This window comes from Coregonus clupeaformis, chromosome 19, assembly GCF_020615455.1.
Source record: "Coregonus clupeaformis isolate EN_2021a chromosome 19, ASM2061545v1, whole genome shotgun sequence".
NCBI classification, from domain to species: domain Eukaryota; kingdom Metazoa; phylum Chordata; class Actinopteri; order Salmoniformes; family Salmonidae; genus Coregonus; species Coregonus clupeaformis.
Window position 1 is genome coordinate 34,391,608 of NC_059210.1, and position 18,466 is coordinate 34,410,073.

An 18,466-nucleotide genomic window follows, 5' to 3' on the forward strand; every position below is an offset into this window, starting at 1 on the left:
TTCAAATAGTATTTGAACCCAGGTCAGATTTTTTCAAACCAAGTTAGCACATTAGTTGAGAAGGATGTAACTGCAGACCGCAATTAGGGGCGATGCACAAAAATCATCAGTGTCGAGAAACCATCACTCTCAAAACACCGGAACTGACCAATGGCAGGCACCAATGGGCATTTCCTGATATCAAGGAATGACGACATCAAGAAACGCCCCGAATTGCGGTCTGCAATTACACCATATTGCATTTGTTTGGGAGTACACTAATTTGGGAACACATGAACTAGAACATATCAGACAGGAAATGCCACATATTTGTTTAACCATTTATAAGAACATTAGGCTACAATACATGCAGTACATTAGTCATGGCGTTAGGACATTAATCTTGTCCTTCGATGAAAAACATCTGCCAGAGCATACATCATGTAAGATTATAATAATTACAGGCAGTGAACAAGGTATGCTATACCAATCCCCCTGACCGTAACAAAAGCAGAGCCCAAACAGGTTTCGACCCACAATCAGATTCAGTGATAAGGAGTCTATTGACTAGAAAAATGCATATAGAGTCAAGGTATTGGCCTGAAACAGATTTTTTCACACAATATTATCACTTCATGTTTTTAGAACTAGTTCTCCATAACAAAGGAATGACTGAATTAAAGTCCCAGATGTTGTAATTAAATTTTGTGAATGTATGTTAGAACTATTTCAACGCCTGTTTCAAACGTGTTATTGCTTTATGCATTCTCCCATTCTTACAGGAATGATCCTCCAAAATGTCAAATGTTCTTTATTCATGATTTTATGGCACCTTGTTTAGTATTGCCTGGGTCCCCGTACCCCACCCCGCTGCAGGGGCCAAACCCTATGGTACACAGGTAGGTCAACTGAGCAGTCTCTTTACTTAATTTCTGTCATTACAAAGAGCTAATTTTTACCCGTTGCACAATAACTTCTGATTTATTCAAATAAATAAGTAACCAAATGATTAAAAATAATAAAAAATAAAAAATACTAATCTGATCATTACAAAATTTGACAGTTCTCAAAACATTATACCACACCGGAAATGCACCTTCCCAAACATTGTTGTGTAGCTAGCTCTAGCTAACGTTAGCCTAGCTACTTGCCTTGAGTGGGACTCTGTCATGAATGAAATTGAAGCCTTATTCCATCAGAAGGAAACCTGTAAACTGTGTGAGGGTAAGAATGAAGTTACCTAATATTTAACGTTAATAATGGTAGCGAATGCCTGCAGATGCTCACTAACGTTAGACAGTTGTAACTGTTAGCCGACAGCTGGCTAGAAGTGCTACCTAGCTAACGTTAGCTAGCTAACGTTTCTCAGTCAAAGACAAAATAAGTTTGACACCACTGACTTACTACTGTCGGATGTCAATCGTTTGTTTCGTAAGTAGTTGCATGAACTTTGCTGGTGTACAACCTATTAACATCAACCATCACGGAGGGTTAGCAATGCTAATAGCTAGCTCGCTGTCTTTTGATGTGTTTACGTTAGCTAGCTAGCGATGTTGCTTGCAAGCTGCATAATGCCATATTCTCAAAGTTTTCTGTTTAAAAGGGATGTGCAAATGGTATTCCCTCTGTTGTGCACACCACATTGTTACTGGATAAGGATCATATGTTGACCTCTGATTTATAGATTTGGATTGTTGGAACTCTTGGACCGTAATCATTACACCAAACAGTTGCAAAACGAACAAAAATGTGCGTTTCTATTGGAAAGGTTCCATAAACAGGCTGGGACCTACCTGAATCTATCTAATAGAAACGCTAGTTTTCGTTGCAAAACATAACGTTTGCATCCTTTTGATTCTTAAACTGTAAATGGTTTCCGTAATGAATACGCCCCTGTTATAGCAAGGCTGTTTCACTTTCAACTATGTGGCCTGAGAAGTCAGGCCCTGGATGCTCTCCTCAGTAGTGCTGAAGATTGGACACAATGGCACTCTAAAGGACACTAACAAAAAGTGAGTACAAAGTACGCCTAATTAGTCAATGGGCACGAAGTAGGGCTTAATAGCCTATGCCCACAATTAGACCAAATGTACTTATTTTAACAAATACTATATTTTTATTTTTGTCCTTTCATATTCCCTTTTTCTGTCTCTCCCTGCAGGGCAGCATGTCTTCAGGTCACCGGCTGCGAGATGTAGAGCAACACCACCCCCTGCTGGACAGGGAGGAGGCTGCAGCAGGTTCCGCAGCAGGGGAGTCGGCGCGGGTGTGGTTCATCCAGGACGGCTGTGGCATGGTCTGTGCCTTCATCACCTGGTTCCTGGTGCTCTACGCCGACTTTGTGGTCACCTTTGTCATGCTGCTGCCCTCCAAGAGCTTCTGGTACGCTGTGGTCAACGGCGTGGTCTTCAACTGCCTGGCCGTGCTGGCACTCACCTCGCACCTGCGCACCATGCTCACCGACCCGGTGAGTGAACTGACCACTGCAGGGTTGTGCTCATTAGGGCCCACCGTAACAAAGAAATTAGGATGCATTTTAATGTTGGGTGACTTGAAAAAGGGAGTGACTTTGAATGGAGGGCAACACGGACCATACAAGCTGTAAAATAAGCAGTCAGAATGTCATATATATAGAGCAGACTGATGCTCATGGGCACATTATAGGAACCACGTGTTGTCCTATTAGCAATGAAAGAACTGACCTACGAGGAGTTTCCTTGAAATTTTGAATGAGTCTGTCCAAACATGTTCTCCTGTCAGTCTGACTGTGTCCATTCTGTCCAACCGTGTGTCTGTTTTTAGGGAGCTGTGCCCAAAGGCAACGCCACCAAGAAATACATGGAGAGCCTGAATCTGAAACCAGGAGAAGTAATCTATAAGTGTCCCAAATGCTGCAGCATCAAACCTGAGCGAGCCCACCACTGCAGGTGAGGAGGAAATGCATTGTGTGCTTTCATGTATTATGCTTTATACTATCTAGGGCCAGGGGTTTTTCCAGGTCGAGTAACTAGGCAAAATGCCCTATTTAGGCCTATATGCTGGGTCCTGTTCATTAGTCCACACTGTGGTAAAACTTTTGCAATGGAAAATAAAAAGGAACATTTCTTATTGGAGCAGTCCAAGTAGTCCCTGTCAGTTTCAGTCCATTTTCTTCCGTTTGCTGCCTTATGAACACGACCATGGTTTTGTTCCCCTCTCCTGTAGTATTTGTAAGCGCTGCATCCGTAAGATGGATCACCACTGTCCCTGGGTAAACAACTGTGTCGGAGAGAACAACCAGCGCTTCTTTGTCCTCTTCACTGTGAGTTCCATCTCAGTTCCACCTTGTTGAAGTTCAGGTGCACAATACTGGAAATACTGAAATGCATTTATAGTACATCGGTCCAATTAATCAACTAAAAGAGGAAAGAAAAGTATTTTTATTTTTTAGCGACTGACATCCCTATTTTGTACTTTTGTGTAGTTTTGCATGGAAGCAATGGGTTTGACAGAACTATTAGGCTAACTGTCATCTTTATTTGTGGCATCTTCTCACCTTGCTTATCATAAAAGCCTGTAAACCACCCAGTCCCTGTTCACTGATTGCCACAAGGAAACATTGGTGCTGCTGTGCTTTTTAACTCTCGCCAGATAGAAATACAATTTATTATAAGGATAGGTGGTCATCAGGGTGCTTTTGTTGTATCTTTATGCCTATGGTCATTGTCAATGCACAATGAATTGCAATGAATGTTTTACCATCAATACTAGTTTGGTCTTAATTCCTTTTGTTTTTTCAGATGTATATAGCGATGATCTCCACCCACGCTCTCGCCCTGAGTGGGTACCAGTTCGTAACCTGTGTCAAGGTCCAGTGGAGTGGTGAGTATCATTATACAGTATGATGAGTCGTCTAAATATACTGTTCCTGTTAAATACAACTACATTGACTTCAATGTGCCCTGTTTAAAGACACAATCTGGGATTTTCCTTGCCAAAATACAGTACCCATCATAAGTATTCACCCCCCTTGGATTTTTTTACATTTTGTTGCATAAAAAAGTGGGATTGAAATTGATTTAATTGTGATTATTTTGTCACTGATCTATACAAAATACACCATAATGTCAAAGTTAAAAGAAAATTATATGAATGTTTACAAATTAATAAAAAATAAATAACAAATGTAATGGGTATACAAGTATTCAACCCCTTTCTTATGGCAGGCCTAAATAAGTTCAGGAGCACACATTTGCTTAACAAATCACACAAAAAGTTGCATGGACTCACTCTGTGTCCAATAATAGGGTTTAACATGATTTTTGAATGACTACCTCATCTCTGTATACCACACACACTATTATATGTAAGGACCCTCAGTCGAGTAGTGAATTTCAAGCACAGATTCAACCACAAAGAACAGGGAGCTTTTCCAATGCCTCGCAAAGAAGGGTAAAATAATTTTCCTGAGTGGTCTAGTTACAGTTTTGACTTAACTGCAAGACTTGAAAATGGCTGTCTAGCAATGATCAACAACCAACTTTACAGAGTTTGAATCATTTTGAAAAGAATAATGGGCAAGTATTGCACAATCCAGGTGTGCAAAGCTCTTAAGCCTTGTTCACACTGCAGGCCTTGATGCTCAAATCAGTTTTGTTTTTCAAATCTGTTTTGGAATACTTACTGTCCAAACAGCAAGTTACAAGTGACCAAATCGGATTTGTGTGTGTTCAGACAGCATTAATTTGCTGACATGGCTACGCTAGTTTTCATAGTAACGATGAGTGTGTGCGCAATAGTGTAAGTTGATTGGTGGTGGTGCTCGTGCTTCCTATCACTCAGAAGTTATGTAGCAAGCTAAGGTAACAACAGTGCCTGCCATGGACATGTATTAGTTGCTTTGAATGTTCAAAATGATAGTGTAAGAAAAACCTCAATAGATAATATGATCCAACTTTCAAAACGAGTCCTTTTTGGCTAGACACGGCAGTCAGCTAGCTAGCTAGGTATAGCTGTTTAGGTTTGTAGCACATTCACTAATTTTTTTGTGTGTTTTTTTATTTTTTTTATTTAGTCATTTAGCAGACGCTCTTATCCAGAGCGACTTACAGGAGCATTTTTAGGGTTAAGTGCCTTGCTTAAGGGCACATCGACAGATTTTTCACCTAGTCGGCCCGGGGATTAGAACCAGCGACCTTTCGGTTACTGGCACAACGCTCTTACCCACTAAGCTACCTGCCACCCTTATTTGTTTGTAAACAATTAACAAGCTAGTTAGCTACCACATGTTCTTGAGGGCAAATAAATCAGATTTGACCGTTTAGACACAAGTCGCATGGCCAGGAATCAGGTTTGTATCTGATTTCAAACCACCTACGAAGGAAAATCACATTGTAGGATTTTTAATGAATTTATTTGCAAATGATGGTGGAAAATAAGTATTTGGTCAATAACAAAAGTTTCTCAATACTTTTATATACCCTTTGTTGGCAATGACACAGGTCAAACGTTTTCTGTAAGTCTTCACAAGGTTTCACACACTGTTGCTGGTATTTTGGCCCATTCCTCCATGCAGATCTCCTCTAGAGTAGTGATGTTTTTGGGCTGTCGCTGGGCAACACAGACTTTCAACTCCCTCCAAAGATTTTCTATGGGTTTGAGATCTGGAGACTGGCTAGGCCACTCCAGGACCTTGAAATGCTTCTTACGAAGCCACTCCTTCGTTGCCCGGGCGGTGTGTTTGGGATCATTGTCATGCTGAAAGACCCAGCCACATTTCATCTTCAATACCCTTGCTGATGGAAGGAGGTTTTCACTCAAAATCTCACGATACATGGCCCCATTCATTCTTTCCTTTACACGGATCAGTCGTCCTGGTCCCTTTGCAGAAAAACAGCCCCAAAGCATGATGTTTCCACCCCCATGCTTCACAGTAGGTATGGTGTTCTTTGGATGCAACTCAGCATTCTTTATCCAAAAAGTCCAAAAAGTTCTATTTTGGTTTCATCTGACCATATGACATTCTCCCAATCCTCTTCTGGATCATCCAAATGCACTCTAGCAAACTTCAGACGGGCCTGGACATGTACTGGCTTAAGCAGGGGGACACGTCTGGCACTGCAGGATTTGAGTCCCTGGCGGCGTAGTGTGTTACTGATGGTAGGCTTTGTTACTTTGGTCCCAGCTCTCTGCAGGTCATTCACTAGGTCCCCCCGTGTGGTTCTGGGATTTTTGCTCACCGTTCTTGTGATCATTTTAACCCCACGGGGTGAGATCATGCGTGGAGCCCCAGATCGAGGGAGATTATCAGTGGTCTTGTATGTCTTCCATTTCCTAATAATTGCTCCCACAGTTGATTTCTTCAAACCAAGCTGCTTACCTATTGCAGATTCAGTCTTCTCAGCCTTGTGCAGGTCTACAATTTTGTTTCTGGTGTCCTTTGACAGCTCTTTGGTCTTGGCCATAGTGGAGTTTGGAGTGTGACTGTTTGAGGTTGTGGACAGGTGTCTTTTATACTGATAACAAGTTCAAACAGGTGCCATTAATACAGGTAACGAGTGGAGGACAGAGGAGCCTCTTAAAGAAGAAGTTACAGGTCTGTGAGAGCCAGAAATCTTGCTTGTTTGTAGGTGACCAAATACTTATTTTCCACCATAATTTGCAAATCAATTCATTAAAAATCCTACAATGTGATTTTCTAGAGGAAAAAAATCTCAATTTGTCTGTCATAGTTGACGTGTACCTATGATGAAAATTACAGGCCTCTCTCATCTTTTTAAGTAGGAGAACTTGCACAATTGGTGGCTGACTAAATACTTTTTTCCCCCACTGTATATACACACATATATATATATATATATATATATATATATATATATATATATATATACACACATAAAAGTTTCTTCCACTTTGACATTACATAGTGTTTTGTCTAGATCGTTGACAAAAAAATTGCAATTAGATCCACTTTAATCGTACTTTGTAACAAAATAAAATGTGAAGAAATTTGTTAAGAAAAGGTTACAGCTTCAAAATATGCTTAAAGCGATCATTTTAATCTTGTGGACTATCATTCTTTGCACCCATAGCTCCATCTATGAATTTGAGAGGGGTTACATTTCTCTTGCCCCATCCCTCAGCTTTATACCAAACCAAGTGGCGCGGCAGCCGTTTGTTGATTTTCAAATTCAGGATTGCAGCTTCAAATATAACTACATTGAGGTCAGTGTTTGTCATTATCCTGGATGATGTTTCTGCCCCTCCAGAGTGCAGTGACTTTTCACCTCCGGTGACGGTGATGCTGATGATCTTCCTCTGCCTTGAGGGCCTCCTCTTTCTCAGCTTCACAGCTGTCATGTTTGGCACTCAGGTCCACTCCATCTGCAACGATGAGACGGTGAGGAGATTAATATAACAGTATATGCCACTTAGCAGACCATTTTTTCAGCACAATTTGTGTTATGTGATTCTTGTGGGAATTGAACCCACGACCTTAGATATACAATGTAGATTAGATAGAGGACTGTGCATGATTAAGGATTGTTTCCATGTTATACATTACATTCTCAGGTCCACTCCATCTGCAACAAGACGGTGAGGTGCCAAACCACATAGACACACCATAGATAGACATGCAGGGCAAAGAAAGGCATTACACAACGCCATTCTACATTGACCATTTCTATCAACAATGTAGAATGGATAAGATTCTCTATTCTGCATGATTAGGATTTGTTTCCAAATGTCCTGCCCCTCTGAACAAGCACATGGCCATGGTAGTGAAGTCCCATTGTCAATAGAATCAGGAGGGAAATGGGGCCTATTTACAAATGAGACATCAGCCTCCTTCAGAAAACTGTTGATAATGTGAGAAAGAAGAAACTTAGTGGTGATGTTGATGAGACTAGTGACCAATGACAGGCTAATTTACCATTGTGGTTATTTGATCATTAGCTAAACTTTTATTGAATTCTCACCTTGCATTGCCGTTTACCCCCTATGTGTGTGTGTGTCTAGGAGATTGAGCGTCTGAAGAACGAGAAGCCCACGTGGGAGAGGCAGGTTCGCTGGGAGGGCATGAGGAGCGTGTTTGGGGGCCAGCCATCACTGCTGTGGATCAACCCATTTGCCGGTCTCCGTCTGCGCCGGCTACTCACCACTCGCTCTCGGAAAGCCGGCGCCGAGTTCTCCGTCTGACCTCTCACCTTATCAGAAGCTTCCTACTGTACTGTCTGGAACAATCTTTGGAACCTGGCTCTGGAATTGTCTTTGACACAAGGGTCAGTTTCATTTAGGCACCAAACAGAAGAAAACGGACTGAAACAGGAAAGGGGCTATGCGGACTTGTCCAATAAGAAACGCTCATTTTTGATTTATTTTGCTAAATGTTTTCCATCGCGTGCCCTAATGAACACGACCCAGCTACCAGGAAGAGTGAAGTTCTATACAACCGCGTGGACAATGGTGCTTCTGAACATCACGTCTCCGTAGCTGACATGGAGCAGGGAATCAAAGGATCGAGAGACTTATCAAAACCTGTTTAACGATCAAATGAAAGTGCGCTGTAGTCCTAAAACAGACTGAAACACGACATACTACACAGTAAACATTTCCTAAGTTGCCGCCTAAAGGGAGGATCCACTTTATCTCAGAGGACTGTTCTGTTTTGTTATTGACTTCCTTTTAAAGACACTTGTTGTTCTCTGCTCTTCCTCTCTCTGGGGGGGCGGGGGGGGGTGAGTGAGTAAAGCCTAATTTATACCGCACGTACATACGCAACGTAAGAACTCAATTAGGTACGCAAAATGGCAATCTTGTACTTGTATCGAGTTACAAATTGCTGGACTGCACACGTCTGCGTATTTTGGCTACGCAACTATGTAGGGTTGCCATTTTACGTAGCTAATTGTAGTTCTTGCATCTGTATGTAGGGTATAAATTAGGCTTAAGTGTCCTTCCCTGGCAGTAGATAGCTGCACCTCTGGAAAAACAATGTGCAGGAATTGGTGTTAACCACTACTATAACCATATCATACTTTTTTTTATGAAAACAGTATATTGCTGGATATATTGCTGGCGAATCCTGTTGTTTTTGCATACCAAAAAAAGTGTGTTTACCACTTGTAGGAGTTAGATGAGTTGGGGTGGGGAAGGAGGCATGAAATATGAATAATTAATGGTAGAGAACTACTAGAATCAGCTGTTTAGATTCTGCATGAGGCAATCACATAAACTTTTACTAATGTGTCTGACAAATTTGCTGTGAGGTGGACCATTTTTAAAGACATAGGAACTGGATTCATTAGCCAAAAGTTAACATCGATCCCTGATCATGGTTATTTTAATAGGAAGTAAGTATGCTATGATAATTTTTTTACTGTGCTCTAATTAAAAGGTAGACTCAGTGTTGCACGAAGTAAACAGCAATATTGGGCCAATTTCCACAACAACTAAGAGCGTTGAAGTGCGAGGCTAAACCTTTCTGCTGTTTTGTGCCGTCGTAGGTAGATACTCTGTGTGTCACTGTGAGAGCTAAGTCTTGCATCACACTCATCTCAATATCTGCGGTGCTGGTTGTGGCAATTTCATAACGCTGAGAGTCTACCTTTTAAAATTGTAATGTGTGTGTAATGGACTATATGACTCCAGCAGAGTCAATGATTATCTCAAACAGTCAAATGCTTACATGATACTGTATGGTATTTACTTTATCAAGACCAAATACAGTACTGTACACAACCTTGTGAGCTTTCACACAAAAAAAAGTATATGCATGTGCTTCCCTTACAAGCATTTCGTGCGATACTCTCCATGCTGATCTTAAGATAATTCTGAGCAAGTCTGATTAACCATTATCATTTTCATATTTTTTCATTTGACATGTGATGGACTGGATAAAGTAATGTATGAAGACTGAGCTGTTTTTAAATGCTCTGTTATGAGATTATACAGTATGTTATGTACTTGTGTTTTGAACCCTTTCATGCAAACTTTCTGGGCTCCCATTAAATGAACTTAATTTTGACCTCTAAAATCCTGATTTCTTTGTCAATATTACTGACTGTATAGAAGATAAGTGGTAATCCAGTATGCAGCACTTCAAAAATCCCACTTGGAACTGGTGAATGATTTGCTGTACACAGAAAGCCATATGTGAAGCACTGGTCCCAATTCGCTCCCTTCCCCTTCCTGTAGCCCTTTGATGTTTGCAGATCTCTAAGGTGGAAGCAATATAATGGAAGCTTCACCTTTACACTGCTTATACCTATCCAGATCCGCAAACATTAAAGGGTTAGGGCTGAGGGGAACGGCTAGGGAGGGAACTGGGACCAGCTGAGTCGACGCCATATGTGAAGGGACCTGGATTTTCCCATACCACACAACTACACCCATCATAGGGAGTAGGCTGAAGTTGCCCCTAGATGCTGACCTTGGGTCAGTTTTGCACTTCCCCCACTATTGGTTAAGTTTATAATTGGGGGATGGGAAGCTGATCCTAGATCTGTACCTTGGGGGAACTTCACCCGGGAGCCCACCTTTAGTGAAGCAGACGTACAGGTTGTAGTTAATCATTTCTTGTCCCACAAGCCACGACACATCCACACTGGCAGACAGTAGCTAGCTGCAGCTCATTGCTATAGAAACTTATCCTTTCAAGAAGACCAGCCATGTTATGTGGGGTATCCTTAGTTGTGCTCCTGGCTCTATTGGGTTTGGGGAGTCAGGGTTTGGATAATCCCTTGGCGGACCCCCATCCTGACCTACCAGCGGACAAGGACTTGTTCTGGGGAGCGGACCAGTATGACTTTGCTGTCGTGCTGCGTGCCTCCGGACTGGAGTGCTTCTGGCACTTTGCACACCAAGGGGAGCGCTTCTACTTTACTTTTATGGTAAGATGTTATTCCACAGTTTAGTAGTACAATAACAGGATATATATTTTTATTGTGCAACATATTTATCTTGTAAAGTTATGCCTACTAATTACTGCCTCGCTTGGCCTGAACATTTATTAAAAGGCTTAAAATGAGTCTGTATAATATTCAGATAAAAAGTACATCTGTTCAGGGCTTATGCCATTGTCATTTACTGAGACAGTCTACAGAGCACCCAACATATGGTTTGCAGCACATGGTTGTCCCATATGACGGTGAACGAGATCCGTCTGTCTGTGTTTAGGTCCAGTGGGTGACTGGTGTTGGCAATGACAGACACTTATCCGTCACTGTCAACTCTCCTAAAGGCTTGCTGTTGTCCAAAATTGACGAAGCTACGGGTCAAATCAACTTTATAGCTGAAGAGACCGGTACATTGTTCCTCCTTTGAACGTGCACACACACACACAAGGTGCATGAAACATTTTCCCTTTGAAATGTGGTGGAAGTATGTCATTTCTTTTTCTTTTGAATTCTAGGTTTCTATCAAATGTGCTTGAGCAACTTCCACAACCGATTTGGCAGCATGCAGGTCTTCCTCAACTTTGGGGTGTACTATGACGGTTCTGATGACCAACAGAAACAGAAGGAGGAGGAGAAGAAGATGAAGGAGGAAATCCAAAAAGATCTGAACAACACTCTGTCCACCATAGTGGTAATGGCTCCATTTGGGGTTTGACTGCATGTACAGTACAATATGTTACGATAACTTTATTGTCCATTGACATGGAAATTAATTTGAGGTCAGCATACACATACAACAAAATACACAAAATCGTATTGTCGGATATCACGTCTCATATATTGTGAGGTTTAAAGAACAGCAAGGGGAGCTCTGCCTACCATACAGGTTCTTAAAGTGATGCTCCAGAATTGTTGTATACTTTCAGCCAGTAGTTTTGAAAGTGGTGCTCACGAGCCAAAACAGGTCCCCTTATGTATATGTCCTTAGAAGCTGTGTGAATATAAAGTCACTGCAGCCTTAGATGGCTGCACCAGAGAAGTTTGTGGCACTATAGATGTAATTGGCACCAGAGGACACTAGAGCAATAACTATTTACTTTGTAATAAATAAGGTAATGAGTCAGGCCATAGGTTCGATTTAAATTATAAAGTCAATCTCAATGTGACATGGATTTAAGAGGAATAGCGCCGAGACTGGTGCAAAAAAATATGGAAGAAAACTCACCCATGTTTACACCAATTGGATGCTTTTTAACTTTAGTAGTACATGTACGAAGAATCAAGTTCGCTACCTAGACGATCTTTCCCCGCTAGCTATTGATAGCTAGTGATATTGATGGACAAGCTAGGTCTTTCTGAATCATCACCATTTCCTGGCCGCATTTAACCGGCAGATTCAGTAGCTTGAGAACTCCCCAAAAGCTTGAAACCCCCATTAGATTTCTGCGCAAAGTTTTTTTATTTTTTATTAACACAATTCATGGTTATTACATTTTGCCCATAGGGCGCCTGTTTATGCTCTGAGTGGTTGCAATATTTTGCCACTCATTGAGTCCCAAACCCTGCCGACTACTGCCAAATGTGACACCCTGGTCGAGAAGGGCTGTGACTAAACTCAGTTCAGTACCATAGATCCGCCTGCACCACCAGGCAGGTAACAGTTCACAAGTTCATTTCCCCCCTCCCAGTTTCAGCTTCCTAAACCAAGATAGCTTTGCAAACAAAATGGAGGGAGGATATAACACAAAACAATCAAATCAAACAAAAACCTGTTTCAGTGTAGGGAAACCATAACACAACTTTAGTCATCATTCCATCAAAGTAATACTTATTTTAGAAACACCAACGCCCTGCACCTGGGCAGCCGCACCTCAAACAACGGAAACAAGGGTTATAAAGAGAGCCAATCACATAGAGAACAAATCACATTGCTCAATGAATCAATCAATTACCATGCTCTCAATTAAGCGCATATGGGCATGCACAGTAATAAGGGCATTTATCACACCTGTGACAATATCATACGTTACTAAAACGTAAACATGCCCAAACAAACTACAACTTACTGTTAAAATACTTGAGTAGGTGTAACTACTTGCTAAAATTAAATTTTTGCATTTACATTTTCACAATTTTTGACTTAGTCAATGACTGAACGGTAATATATGTCTGAATATATGACGCAATTAATGTATTAGGCCTATCTGTGGCATTAATTATGTCAGTTGGTGTTAAATAATAATAACGTTTTAACAACACTACTCTCCAAACCACTTTTAGGAGACTTCCCATCGCGTGGAGGGCTACGTCTTCCACATGTTTCGACATTATAACTTTGGCCGCATGAGGAGAGGCACCGACTACTACCTCCTCCTCTCCAACTCCAAATACATCACCTGGTGGTCTGCGGTCCAGAGTGTGGTCATTGTCATGGCGGGCTACCTGCAGCTCTTTTTCCTCAAGAGGCTCTTCAACACCAAGCCCACTACAGAGGCACCAGAGAAACCTCGCTGCTGAGTCCCTGGATGGTTTTACTATTCAGTGCCCTCATGCGCCCTGGTTGGGATGAATTCCCTTTTAATTCAGTCAACCAGTAACAACTCTGTCAACAACAATTCAGTCAACAAGTGAATTAAGGATTCAATCCGATCGCCCCGTTTTGGCTATGTACCTTTTAAAGGCAATGTTCCTGTATTTGCGGAGACCGCATTCATGGTAAATGCTGCATATGTTGGCTCAATCTGTAATGACCTTTGAACTTCAAGTGCGCTATTATGCGGATCTACCGCTGATCGGATAAAATCCTGGCATTAAATTCCATTTCATCCTGAATTGACTGAATTAATATCGAATTGACCCCGACCCTGTTGCTAATGTTAGTGTTACTAATGGAAACTGCTCCCTATATATCTATGTTGGAATTGATTAAAGTCTCACACATTTGACAAATGTCATTACACTGCATATATTTGGTGTGGATTTGAGTTTTTTTCTGTGTTCTGACCCAGTGATGGTTAGCAGCACATTACTGTTACAGTTTTTTTTTACACAAGTGGGGTGTGTTCATTATGTTTAACATTATGCAATGTAAAATGAAAATAAGCATTTCTTATTTGGACAGGTCCAGCTAGTTCCTCCCTGTTTTACTCAGTTTTCTTCTGTTGCCTAATGAACACAACCGTGGTTAATCATTCTCCTGGGCGTGATACAGTATTGTATAATTGGCTCAACAAAAAAGTAGCTACCTCTAGTCTACCACTCCCAAACAGTATGAGTTTGTGAGTGTATGAATGCAGACCATGCAAGTTGTGCTGTGGTACTCTGTTCTCATACTCCTTATGGGGCACTGGGGTGATGGACAAAAGACAGAGCCTCGCTTAGGCCTGAAGGACCACAACCTGTTCCGAGGGTCCGATCGATATGACTTTGCTATTGTGGTGCCCGCCTCAGGGCTAGAGTGCTTTTGGCACTTTGCACACCAGAGTGGGAGCTTCTACCTAACATATATGGTAAGTACATTTACAGGTCCATACTATCTTAACCCAACATCTAGCGACCTCATCAAGAGGTTAGGATCTTTTAGGGGGAACAGCTGGTGTTGGGTTGACAATTACAAGGTCCCTAGTTCAAACCCCTTTTCGGGACTACTCCCAGCCTTTGCTAAATGATGTGCACTGTCTTGAGCAGTATTGTGCCAATAAAATGTGCTACAATGATACTGTTTGAAGATACCTTTTAGTTGATGAAGATTAGAGGAACAAGCTACCGTATAATAATACCCCAGTACCTTTGTGGAACCTGGCTTGTCTTGCCTGACCTTGGACTTATCATTTTACTCCTTATCTTCTTATCTTTGCTTAGCTTCAATGTAGAACTAAGATAACTGAATGGAAGACTAAAAATACATTTTGTGATAAAATGGCACCTGTGTGTGTGTGTGTGTGTGTGTGTGTGTGTGTGTGTGTGTGTGTGTGTGTGTGTGTTTAACAGTAGCATTACCAAGATCAAACATTGTGCATAAATAACACATTTTATCAAGGGACATCAGGTAACCATGGCTGTGCAATGTTCCATGTGTGTGTGTGCAGGTCCAGTGGGTGACAGGGCTAGCCAGCGACCACCATCTTTACGTGACCGTCATCTCCCCAGAAGGGGACCTCATGGCCTCAACAGACAACACCATTGGTCAAATCAACTTCCAAACTGAAGTGACAGGTAAAGTCACAGACATCTGTGATCTTTCATTTGTATTATGTTCTTAAGTTAATTGTCATGTTGATGAGAATCAACCATTTGCAATCTATAGGTTTTTATCAGATGTGCTTGGGGAACTATAAGAACCACTTTGGTGGCGTCCGAGTCTTTCTCAACTTCGGCGTGTACTATGAGGGCGCTGAGGAGATGCAGCGAGAGACACAGGAAGGAGAAAAAGTCCTCAACAACACTCTGTCCAACATTGAGGTACATGATGTCCCTGCACTAGAGGGTTCTGGACTTTCACAATTAATATCACAGATATTTCTGATGTGTTTGTCTGCACAGAAATATTTAAACTACTCGTGTGGTGTCTCCACACTCGTTGTGTAAAAATTTTTTTTTGCAGACAATTCATAAAAAATATAATGTATCACAACCATTGTGTCCAATGCATTTTACATCAGTTGTACAACCTGAGTGTACTGAGCCACTGTTATGGCTTATAGTTGATAATGTCAATTTGAACAGATTTTGATCTATTAGAAAACATCTCATCAATTATGACTAATCTTTTCTAGGAGAGTACCAACAAGATACAAGGTCACATATTCCACATGTGGCGGCACTACAACTACGCTCGCATGAGCAGAGGTGCGGACCATTACCTTCTCCTCTTCAACCACAACTACGTCACCTGGTGGTCTGCGGTCCAGAGTGTGGTCATCATCATGGTGGGCTACCTACAGCTCTTCTTCCTCAAGAGGCTTTTCCACACAGACACCCATAGACCCCGCTGTTGATGAATGATAGCTCATAAAATGTCACTCACTGCTTGTGTTGCTGTGTGGATCATGTTTGTTCAATGTTAAAGGTATAGTTCATCCAAATTACAAACTTAAATAGTTGTTTCCTTACCCTGTAAACAGGCCTTGGACAAGGAGATGGCAAGCTATGCATTGGTTTTGTTTACCTGGCTGCTGTCACCAAATGCTAACATTTCTGTCCCAAAAATCCCATGCAAGTCATTATCCCCCAAATTAGCATGTTTAAAATTTCCTGCACAAATCTCCCAAAAAATTCAACGAGCTACAATTTCAGACACTATGGGGTGATGAATAGCCATAATATACGTGTGCAAAAAAGTCCATGTTCACAACCTCTCTTTTCAAGATGGCAGCAGGAGCAATTTAGTATCCAAGACGCATATGTAAAAACAACTACTCAAGGTCAGTTGTCTTTCCAATTGTGTAGTTTTTACATAGGTCTTGGAGCCAGTCTTGTCAAGACAGGGACTTCTAAACTGATTAGAGGTGTTTTAGGAGCTCCAGCATGTACATTTTTACATTTTAGTCATTTAGCAGACACTCTTATCCAGAGCGACTTACAGTTAAGTGAGTGCATACATTTTTCATACTGGCCCCCATGGGAATCGAACCCACAACCCTGGCGTTGCAAGCGCCATGCTCTACCAACTGAGCTACATGGGGCCAGTGTACTATTCCCATTCCACATTCTCAATTTAAATGTAGCCAAGGCAAAGTCAAGTTACACTTGGATGGTACTGCTGAGATTAAAGTCTCTGAATTTCTGATACTTTAATCTCAGCAGTACCATCCAAGTGTAACTTGACTTTGCCTTGGCTACATATTCAGAACAGCAATGTGTGTTTGACTAGACTTGGAGGCCACCTACTGTTGGGTTATTGAACTTCCACAGAAGTGTCACCATTTCTAGCAGGACAACAATTGTGTTTTTTCCCACACAAGCAACAAAGGTAACATGTACACTGTATTTATGATCCCATCCCTGTAACATGGGCATTTAAACCATGTTCCTTACACTTCAGCCAGTCTACATCATTTCTGCAAAGCAAGCAAATGTCAAGAGTATAGAAAACAAAATAGTTCCTGAAGTAAATTAAGGACTTAACCTTTTAAAATAAAACGCTTTACTTTGACCTTTCTTTTAAAAGCAAAGTTGATGTCGATTTAACACTAGAAAGGCCTCGAGGGGGACCTAAAAACATACAGCTACGACCGGAAGTGACTTTTCATAGCAGGTTAGGAGAGCATTTTCACTAACTCTAAAACCTTTTCCTAACCTTAACCAAATTATTTTAACCTGCTACGTGTCGCACGTGGCTAGTCGAACGCCGAACTGTTCATATTGAGACAATGTGAAACATCAATCCATGGGAGAGTCAGTGCCACATTTTCATTTGTGCCGAAATCAAAATGAAATAAAAGTTATCTTGCAAATTAAGCAGCCTATGGTGTGAAATAGGCTTGTTGAAGTGCCATATTTATTACTTACCGTTAATGCCTTCTTTGGTGTGCTTATCAATGCACGAGGACCATAGTTTCCCACTCCTATCGATATCTCGTACACCGAAACATATTTACCTGATCGGTCTTCCAGGTCGGTTAAATCCAAAGCATGAAGTGCCTGCGACACTCCAGGACCAGAGCCCTATCCTATGTACTAGCCTCTTCGCTCCGTGAGACCTGTACACATTGGTCGCTGAAATCGACATCCGTACCCCGAAAACATACAGGATTTACCAGCCCTCTGGTTGACCTATTTCTGATAAACTTTTCCCGTCACCGAGGGCAAATCTATGCCTTACCAGTCGGCACGGGCTATCCACTGTGTGATCTATGGTAAAAATGTACATTTAATCAACATTTTCCAAAACTCATTCCATAGTCCCATACTCCGTAGTAGTTGCCACACGAGATTACTGCGTGATCCCAGATGACAGCGCACCTTTTTTTAAGATATGGTGTGAATTCGGTAAACTCAGGAAACGTTTATTTTCACACATTGTATAGCCCGTACCGACTGGTAAAGCATTCCGGACGGGAAAGGTTTATTTGAAATAGGTAAACCAGAGGGCTGGTAAATCCTGTATGTTTTTGGGGTACGGATGTCGATTTCAGCGACCAATGTGTACAGGTCTCCCGGAGCGAAGAGGCTAGTACATAGGATAGGGCTCTGGTCCTGGAGTGTCGCAGGCACTTCATGCTTTGGATTTAACCGACCTGGAAGACCGATCAGTTTGCTAATGCCAGACATACACGATTTTGACACGTATTTGCCGTCAAAAGAACACATTTTCCTGATCGGGTAGAAATCCTATGGGCTAGGATCAGTAGGGTACTACAGGGTAACTAGCCCCCCTAAGAGCAACGTCTAATTGCTGACTCAAAAAAGCAACTTTTGGGACAAAAATTGTATGTGGATGAAGGTCATGCTTAGGCGAATAAACTATCAAGGGTCATAAATGGCTACAGTTTACACTTTAGTTATTTCATTAAATGTTGTTTTTAGAAAATTGGCGGGGGTTTTTAAGTACTGGGGTAACTGCGGCAGGGACTGGGTGACTAGTCAGGATTGAGGCAAAGATGAACGGA

At 41.6% G+C, this 18,466-nt stretch overlaps 3 protein-coding genes across 5 annotated transcripts; all 3 read left to right on the forward strand.

Annotated features, from left to right (window-relative positions):
* The first annotated feature begins 1,057 nt into the window (after positions 1 to 1,057).
* LOC121532064 (palmitoyltransferase ZDHHC7) lies at positions 1,058 to 9,985 on the forward strand. Of its 3 annotated transcripts, none has more exons than XM_041837729.2 (9): positions 1,058 to 1,203; positions 1,882 to 1,991; positions 2,141 to 2,446; positions 2,782 to 2,906; positions 3,184 to 3,280; positions 3,759 to 3,840; positions 7,227 to 7,357; positions 7,531 to 7,554; positions 7,978 to 9,985. In XM_041837729.2, the coding sequence occupies exons 3-9, from the start codon at positions 2,147 to 2,149 to the stop codon at positions 8,155 to 8,157; spliced, it is 939 nt and encodes a 312-aa protein (XP_041693663.1). In that variant the 5' UTR covers positions 1,058 to 1,203; positions 1,882 to 1,991; positions 2,141 to 2,146; the 3' UTR covers positions 8,158 to 9,985. The 3 variants fall into 3 exon arrangements, with proteins under 3 accessions (XP_041693663.1, XP_041693664.1, XP_041693666.1); XM_041837730.2 differs by having other exon boundaries at positions 1,886 to 1,991; XM_041837732.2 differs by lacking the exon at positions 7,531 to 7,554.
* Positions 9,986 to 10,522: 537 nt separating this feature from the next.
* On the forward strand, positions 10,523 to 13,836 carry LOC121531383 (transmembrane emp24 domain-containing protein 6-like). Its single transcript, XM_041836621.2, has 4 exons — positions 10,523 to 10,850; positions 11,137 to 11,263; positions 11,372 to 11,547; positions 13,137 to 13,836. Exons 1-4 carry the CDS (start codon positions 10,629 to 10,631, stop codon positions 13,371 to 13,373), a joined length of 762 nt encoding a protein of 253 aa, XP_041692555.1. The 5' UTR covers positions 10,523 to 10,628; the 3' UTR covers positions 13,374 to 13,836.
* A 358-nt stretch (positions 13,837 to 14,194) lies between these two features.
* On the forward strand, positions 14,195 to 15,853 carry LOC121531202 (transmembrane emp24 domain-containing protein 6-like). Its single transcript, XM_041836465.1, has 4 exons — positions 14,195 to 14,365; positions 14,945 to 15,071; positions 15,163 to 15,317; positions 15,632 to 15,853. Exons 1-4 carry the CDS (start codon positions 14,195 to 14,197, stop codon positions 15,851 to 15,853), a joined length of 675 nt encoding a protein of 224 aa, XP_041692399.1.
* Positions 15,854 to 18,466: the final 2,613 nt, after the last annotated feature.